The 8,857-nt window shown below is 37.2% G+C and overlaps 1 protein-coding gene across 3 annotated transcripts; it reads left to right on the forward strand.

Moving 5' to 3' along the window:
• The first annotated feature begins 924 nt into the window (after positions 1–924).
• LOC148862670 (uncharacterized) lies at positions 925–7,478 on the forward strand. Of its 3 annotated transcripts, XR_016108997.1 has the most exons (15): positions 927–1,504; positions 2,090–2,249; positions 2,615–2,872; positions 3,070–3,244; positions 3,628–3,689; positions 3,805–3,968; positions 4,050–4,147; positions 4,509–4,567; positions 4,651–4,785; positions 4,872–5,152; positions 5,246–5,280; positions 5,390–5,405; positions 6,374–6,449; positions 6,645–6,695; positions 7,121–7,478. XR_016108997.1 is itself a non-coding variant. In XM_088974538.1 (14 exons), the coding sequence occupies exons 1-14, from the start codon at positions 1,431–1,433 to the stop codon at positions 7,339–7,341; spliced, it is 1,974 nt and encodes a 657-aa protein (XP_088830664.1). In that variant the 5' UTR covers positions 925–1,430; the 3' UTR covers positions 7,342–7,478. The 3 variants fall into 3 exon arrangements, 2 of the variants coding, with proteins under 2 accessions (XP_088830664.1, XP_088830665.1); XM_088974538.1 differs by having other exon boundaries at positions 925–1,504; positions 5,246–5,405; XM_088974539.1 differs by having other exon boundaries at positions 1,070–1,428; positions 5,246–5,405.
• Positions 7,479–8,857: the final 1,379 nt, after the last annotated feature.

Raw genomic sequence — 8,857 nt, forward strand, 5'->3', positions numbered from 1 at the left:
TTACAGTTAAGAGCATCTAGATCGCACACCATCAAATACACTAGTGTTTTGTACACATACAACTTACATATGATCTGGACTCAAGCCGAATTAACCTTGCTCCGCTGATCTTAAGTCGAGGAAACCGGAAATAACCCAACTGAAATTGGATTGGGGTTGGAGTAGGGGGTTCCACAACTTTTTTCGACACTGAAATAAGAAGTCTTTATCATTAACACGGATCAGAAGTTATAATGTTTTGTTCACAAATAGTGCGAAAAATAGTAATTTCCATCGTCTATCCACCAAAAAACAAGGAATGCCTCAATTTAAGGGGCTGATTTTGGGACCAAGTTTCTGCATTTCGTGTGAAATCAACACAGGACTAGGACTCCATGCGTTTGTTGCAGAAGAAGAAAAAGAGTTCCATCAACAAATCTACATACACTTGCATGTATAAAAGTGGAAAGCTACATCGTTCGATGCTTCGAACAGGTTAAAGAGCAAAAGTCTTTTCGTGACGTTGAACCCAGCTCTTGAGACAGATAAAGACATCTTAACATGAAAATAAATCCAGATCCATTACCCAAAAGAAGACCAAAAACGAGAGAGAAATCTAAAACAGAATGTGCTAACCTTCCTGACAATCAGGGGTGCATTCACAGCTGCTCTTGAGATCAACTCCAACGAAAACCCTAAGCCTCCCCACACCATCACCATACCTAATGGCTCGTACACCCACACGTCACCTCGATATAATCTCCTGCTCAAACTATCTAACTCTAAGAAGTAAGAACTCAGAAGAGCTGAAGAACCTTCCTAGATCTCTCAAAGAGAACCCACAAAAGCCCATTAGAGATAACGAGTCAAACAATTTTTCCTTGCAAATTTGGGGAGAAGACACGGAAAAAAATAAATAAATGAACAAAGACGCCAAAACGAAGTAGGTCTATCCCAAAAGGCCAAAACAAATTACTTATGGTGGCATAGACCACACTTCTATATTTCAACATAAAATCTCTGACAATTCAGGGGACCCATTAAGGTTTAAGGATAATCTCAACAAACGTACATCTCCGAGGCTCACTCCGAGAGATCTCGCAGAGGAAACGTGAAGAAAAGATGAAGAGGGTTTCCCACTGGTCGTAGAGGCGGAGATTTGGGATCGAATCCTGCCTGTATCCCTTACCCCGGTACCCCGTTGTGTGGCCCTTAAGATTTCAGAAGATAACAAAAAGAAAAAAGGAATCCCGCCTAAGCAGCCTGATTTCATCCCTACTGAAAACATCACGAACACGTCAAAACTGACAATAGTGATGGCGATTGACGATAATGCGGAGAGGATCGTCGTCAGATTAACGCCGTCTATCTCTCTTACGTCGTCAGATTAGTTTTATACTTACGCCGTGCAAGTAAACCAAAGACTAAACGCCTGACTCTGTCTACTCGGTATGAAACCAGAGGCAATGAAAGTCTTCCCTTTGAGCTCCCTTGTGCTCCTCTTCTTTGGTTTTGTTTTCAACAGGTGCTTCTGTTGTCATCTCTTCTCTATGTATTTATTTCTGTTTTAATGCTGTAATTGGAATTCTTCGGGATAATTCATAGTTTTTTTAGAGCTCTCTCTCTCTTACCGCTGAGTTTCAGATAATTATTTTCTGGCATAATTTATAAGCTCAACATATCGGCTGCATGAAACTGGAAGAATAAGAAAGACCCATTTCAGGGAAGTAAAACTGTAATACAGAACTCCATTGATTTTAATGAACTTTAATTTTTCATGAGGATTAAAGCGCCTGCTTGTAGAAATTATTTGCAACGATCGTTGCACTTGCTCAAGAAATTACGAGGAACAAAAATTTGCCAATCTTCCACCAAAATGAAATAAAGTAAAATTTAGTAAGGAAGTCGATATGGCCTGTAAGTGAAACTAGCCCACTTAACCAGGTTTATGGAATGTTGAATTACAGATGGCTAGAAACCAGATTTCTTCGGTGTTTGCTTGTGTATTTATTCTTGCATTTCTTTTTCGCTTGGGTTCCCGGAAGTTTAGCAGCTACTTGCCAATTAATTTCTTGAAGTTAACGAGGAATTAAAAATTAACCCATTTCAGGGGATTATCTGAAGCTTTGTCTACGAGACAGAACGAGCATGCACACGTCCCTCCTAGAGGTTGGAATTCATATGACTCCTTTTCGTGGACCATCTCAGAAGAGGAGTTTCTACAACATGCGGAAATTATCTCTAAGAGGCTACTCCATCATGGATATAAGGTCAGAAATTTCAGATCATGGAGATGTCTAAGTTTCGGGGTCATTTAGGGCCCCATCAGCAAAAACATATATTGATCTTATGCTTGTTTTATATGGCTTTTGAATTCAGAAGTACATCATCCTAAATGAGCCTAGTTTGAGTTTTGTCAACATTCAAGTAATGACACTATTTCACATGTTGATCTTATGCCTTCAGCTGCCTTGCAGCAAGAAATGAAATGATATCATTTTACCTGGTTCATGGACACCCCATTAGTATTATAATGCCTCTGCATTTCTGGTCTCAGAATCCCTTTCTGTTAGATTTACGCCATTTTTTTTTTTGTACTAACTTTCTCATTTCTGTTTTCCCCCCTTTTTCATAGTATGTCGTGGTGGACTACCTCTGGTATAGGAGAAAGGTGAAAGGCGCTCACACAGATTCACTTGGGTATGATGTGATAGATGAATGGGGACGGGTCATCCCTGATCCCCTAAGATGGCCTTCTACCAGGGGCGGTAAAGGGTTCACTGAGGTAGCGAAGAAAGTACATGACATGGGTTTGATGTTTGGGATTCATGTTATGAGAGGAATAAGCACACAAGCAGTCAATGCAAACTCCCCTATCTTGGACATTGCCAAGGTGTTTCTCTTCCCTCCTTGAATTTTAATCCTTTGTCTTTTTTTTTATTAATTTCTGTATCAGACTTTGCCATATTTATTAAGATCTAACAATGATAGTTTACGAAGAACTGAAAGTAAATATTCTTTGGAAGATAAGATGCAATAGGAATATATGAATTCAAAATAATGATGCTTAACCACAAGCTTTTCTGATAGGGAGCTGCATATGATGAGTCTGGACGACAGTGGAAAGCGAAGGATATAGGACTGAGAGAAAGGGCTTGTGCATGGATGTCACATGGTTTCATGAGTGTGGATACCAAGTCCGGAGCTGGAAAAGCTTTCTTGAGGTCATTGTATCATCAGTATGCTGAATGGGGTGTTGATTTTGGTATAATTATTAGCAAACTTAAATCCCCCTGGTTTGTTTGTGTTCTCAATCTCATAGATGTAGAGTGTAACAAGATAATGCCATACAAATGAACATAGCAGACATACTCTTGTTATTTATTTCTTGTAAAGACTGAAAACCTTAAGGGACAACGATCTTTTCCCTTTTATACTTATTGGTGAATATACTGGTGATTTATGGTAACAGCTACATCCACTATCAAATCTTTTTTCATTGCAACATCCATTACTGGACTACTCTGATTAGAAATACATGTAGTTTAACAGTAATATAACATTTTGACTAAAATAATCATGTGTTTTGTCAAGTAAGTTTCAATTCTTAATAGACACTAAAACCAATAGCTTTTTGACTTATTACAGTAAAGCATGATTGCATCTTTGGTGATGACCTGGATGTAGATGAAATAAGTCTTGTGTCAGAGGTATATAATAACTATCTCTTTGTCCCACCGTATCCTTCTTTTTCTTGTTAGGTTATAACCTTTTTGGAGGGAGTCAAAAAAAAAAAAAAGTCATAACGTGAAATTTCTTGTTCAGGTCTTGGAGAAGCTTGACCGCCCTATCTTGTATTCTCTCTCTCCTGGAACCAGTGTTACACCTGCCCTGGCCAGGGATATAAGTGGTCTTGTTAACATGTACAGAATAACAGGGGATGATTGGGATTCATGGGGGGATGTGGCAGCTCACTTTGACATATCAAGGTAAGCTCTCTCTCTCTCTCTCTCTCTCCATGTGTGCATGCATATGTGATGCATAACATCTTATGTTTACTTTTATGTCAGGGACTTTGCCAACGCTAATATGATAGGAGTAAGGGGTTTGAAGGGAAAATCATGGCCAGATCTAGACATGCTACCACTGGGATGGCTTACTGACCCAGGTGATTAGTTTGGCAGATATAAGATGTGGAATTCGTCCCTCTTATGTTAGCATGGAGTCAAACAATCAAATGTTCTCTGTTTTTTGAGGCATATAAGATAGGTTGAACTCACAATCTCTTCTTTCAAGGTGTGAATACACTGGGTTGAACCTGAAGCCTCGTATCATCTACTGGCAAAGAAATGTACTTTTTAGTTTTTACCAAGTGTGTGGTCTTGGGCCAATGGAACAAAGTGAAGATGACCTACCTACTTTCTATCAAAGAGAACTGTGCACCAGTTATTTTTTATTTATTTTTACTGTCTAATATGTCATACCTGGAGCAGAGCGTTTCCAATTAATTTTGGGATTTTCTTTACTAGGTTCAAATCGCGGTCCACACAGGAAATGCAATCTAACTCCCGATGAGCAAAGAACTCAGGTAGATACTTTCTATATTCAATTTGACATACCTTGTTAGCTATTTTACTATGGTTTTTAACAATTTGCATTCTATTTCAATAGATGACTCTGTGGTCTATGGCCAAGTCCCCTCTCATGTTTGGAGGTGATATGAGGAAACTGGACAAGGAAACGCATGATCTCATCACAAATCCTACCCTATTGGAAATAAATTGGTTTAGTACAAACAACACGGAGGTATGCTCCCTGTTTTGCAATTAGTCCTTCCCAAATAAACATAATAAAAGGTTCACAATTGGCATATTTCTTTGTTTTCTTTTCAGTTTCCTTACATCACTGGTACAGAAGATCTTAGAAGTAGCAAACAAGTTCTTACCTTGCAGTCCAGGAGTCTGAAGGATGCACACACACCACATAAACTTGTTTTCAGTCTCACAAGCTGCAATGAAAACAGAGCAAAAGGTTGGGTCATTGAAGCTCTTGACCAAGATCTTGAAAGAATTTGCTGGAAAGTTAACTTCCGAAGCAAATACAAGCCATCGCTTTTCCAAAGCAAATACAAGCCATCGCTTTGCCTAAACAAGAGAAAACCTCTCCTGACACCGTATGAAAGTCTTCTGCTTTGTCTTGGTCTATCCATTTAAAATCCATTATTTTTCATATTTATTATTTTATCATTATATTGCTGATTATGTAGAGATGAAGAGATAATTTGCAAACGGAATCATGAAGGTAAATTCCATTTACTACCAAGTGGCACCACAGAGCTTTGCTTGGATGCTTTTCCAAGTCAAAAACTTACTTCACAAAAATTAAGGACTTGTTTGTTGTCTCCTTGCAGCTGGGATGCTAAACAGGTACTTTTCCAATTCTACCCAAGATACTTCAACTCAACTAAGTCTCGTTCTAACCATAAGGGGCTGGCTACATGATTCCTGTCCCACCATTCAACTCTATCAGTGATTTTGGACCCTCAAGTCATTTCTCATAAAAAAAAAGGTCATTTCTCACTACTTTAACCCATGCTCCATGTGGTCTGCCCCTATCTCTTCTACCCAAGATACCTAAGATCTAAATTTCATATTCCTTGGGAATATTTTTCTGTAAGTTCAGCAAGTGTTTATTGGGACTATTACAACCAGAAAAGCAGTGCAATCAATAATATACTGACAGATGAGTTGCATGGTCAGTGTTTTTTTTTTTTTTTTGGCAGTTGCATGGTCTGTTTTATCCCAGTGAAATACTCAGTTTCCATTCTAGTTCATATTGAGTCATCAATAATTTAACTTCCAATGTAGTTATATTAATAAAATAGCTATACAAATTCCCAGTTATTTGCTTGAAAGGTAAAAGATGTAGTAAATCTATCAGTCTGAAGTATTTGAAATATTTTAAGACAGGTAAGGATTTTTAAGGAAAAGTCAAAAAACCTAAGAGATAGTGCTAAGAGCTGTCTCTTAGGTTTTTATTGGAAAAGCTCAGTTTCATTGTAAACTCCATAATTGAATTGCTTTTTCTATGTATGGTAGAAATAAAAATGCATCAATTCATTCTTACTAAGAAAATTAGTAATTGAAGTTTTATCTAAGCAGGAAGAAGTAAATATGAATTTGATAAATAAAAACTAATTTGGCTCTATTATGAGACTTGAATTTTCAAGATCTTCAGTTAAAAATGTCAGCCATAAGGTGTATTCTACCAGTGTTTATGAGCCTATTTCTTCAATTTCAACGTCATGTTGTTAATCACTTTCATCTTGATTTCACAAGTTAAAGTTGTATTAATTATATTCATTCAATGAAACTAACATATTTATACCTGACAGATGTGGGAGTTAAACCTTAATGGAACACTGGTGAACAGCTATTTTGGTCTTTGTGCAGTAGCAAAGATTGTTGAAGGTGATATTATACTCCATGTTTTTTTAATCTACTCTGTTTAAATGTGTAATATTTGAAATTTAATCATTATCATTAGCATCATCATCCATGCCTTATCCCAACTATATGGGGTCAGCTACATGAATGGTCCTGTTTCACCAATCCATTTTATTTGAAATTTAATATTTTGAAATAATAAAATGATTATTCAATCAGGTAATGCCAATTCTGGCGGAATTCGCTCTTGGGTTGCAACTGGAAGACAAGGTCAGTATACCTATTACTTGTACACATCCCCCCCTCCCCAGCATCCAACCCCGAACTGTGTGTGCGCGCATGTGCGTGCGCGTTTTGGTAGTGGGGAGGGTGGGTGCGCAAAAAGCCGTCCTTCAACTTTTGTATAATTTGTATTTTATGTTGATCCTTGGCGTCGGCATCACTTTTCTTGTTATGAAGAAACAGCAAAAAACAAGTTTGATGCCTATAATTTGGACAAAGTTTGTCCATTATCCTATTCTGGTCATTGTGATCCAGGGTCTTGCGAAGACTGATATGATTTTGACCCTTTTTTGTTATTGCCATGAAGTGGCAGTTCTCAGACTCAACCACAATATCACACTTATCAGCACAATAATTTCATTCCTACTCTTCTGTTTTTCCCATCCTCAAGACTTATTTCTTGCTTTGTGTAGGAGAGGTGTATGTTTCATTTTTCAACTTAAGCCCTCGCAGAATGACAATATCTGCCAAGATATCAGATCTGGCTAAAGTGCTTCCTAATATGAACTTGGACAAAACTAAATGTACGTACAGTGAAGTGTTCAGTGGGAAAGACTATGGGGTGGCGAAGGAAACAATATCAATGGCGGTTGAGACACATGGTTCGGCATTGTTTATATTGCACTGTTATTAGTTTAAACTTTGCTCCATTTTTTGGGTGCGTCTGTAGAAAGCTAGAAAATTTGAACTTTCTAATAAAGTTCTAATGCAAAAAAAAAAAAAAAGTATTAAAATGGAATCAATCAAGACTATTCTATCTTTCTGTCTTAACGCTCTCATTATCTCATACCATTCTCTTCTTTTTCCTTGTTACCCCTCAAAAGCAGGATTTATAGATTCCTTTATCTCTGAAGAACAACCTTCCAGTGTTGCTTTGGTCAAAAACTCTACAGTGTGCTTAAAACATGCTTTTTGGCTGATATAAGCTCAAAAGATAACAATCTCAATCCATCATCGGCCGGAGCCAGTGTTGCATTGCATCTTCTGAACACATTACTATTTTTTTTTTGTTTCTGAACACGTCATTTCAGCTACCATATGGGAACCCAATCTTTTATGGTATACTGAAATACCACTAATATCATACTTCAAAAAACTAAGATATCTTTTTTTTTTTTTTTTTTTCTAAAGAAAACTAAGATATCAATCCATTTACATCCAAAATTGAAATTTTGTTTGGGTTTTGGCAGTCCTGGGTCTGGTTAGCACTTTGTTCAAACCAAGCCCAATTAAAATAGGTTGGGTTCAGGCCCATTTGTTCACATAAGTTTTTTTTTTTTTTTTCATTTGTGTCAGGGTGTTAGTATGACTTCCGCTTGTCTGGTCATTGCCATGTGGTATTTGTCACATCGCATTATTTTGTACGTTTATTTTGATTTATGTACAAGTCAATCCTTGGGGAAAGCTTTTTTTTTTTTTAATGTTTCTCTCAATAGGTATTTATTTAATATTCTTCTTATTTAGCACCTAGTAACGTTTAGCTCTCAACAAAACGTTTATTTAATAACGGGAGTATATATTTGGTATGTGATAGTCTGAGTGGGTATGTGATAGTCCAATGATAAGCTTGGGGCCCTAAAATAAATACGCCTATTCATGTGATAGCCCAAAGACAAAAAATTAACTTTTATTTTTTATTTTCTGATAAGTAAGTCCAATGATAAACTTGGGCCCTAAAATACATATCGATCCTAGTCAGCAGGTGCAAATTGGGCTGGATTAGGCAGATCGAGATCTAACACTAATCCAAATCGAGTTGTAGAACCCTAACTCCATGAACTGGGATTGGGTTGGGTTGGATTTCGATTGGCCCGACTTACTTTGCCTTTTTGGCCAAATGCTATTCTTTTTGGACTAAGGATTGAGGTAAATTAAGTTTTGAATCTTTTGACATTATTATATATACAAGCAACGTTTTAAGAAATGGCCCAAAAATGGAATTGATCTAGTCACTAGTTACTGGGTCAACGGTCTAATTGTTCAGTTTGAACGAACGGCCCGTTCTAACAAATAAATTTAAAAAAGAATTAAAAAATAAAAATGGTTAAAATTGTTGAATGGGTCAACGGGCAGATTGCCCAAGTCAATGGGTCGTTGACCTTTTTAATGGTTTTTAGTCAAAGACTAGTTTTGGGGTAAAACAGAACCGG

This window comes from Nelumbo lutea, chromosome 3 (assembly GCF_056320005.1).
Source record: "Nelumbo lutea isolate HS-2025 chromosome 3, American lotus-T2T, whole genome shotgun sequence".
In the NCBI taxonomy this organism is placed as follows: domain Eukaryota; kingdom Viridiplantae; phylum Streptophyta; class Magnoliopsida; order Proteales; family Nelumbonaceae; genus Nelumbo; species Nelumbo lutea.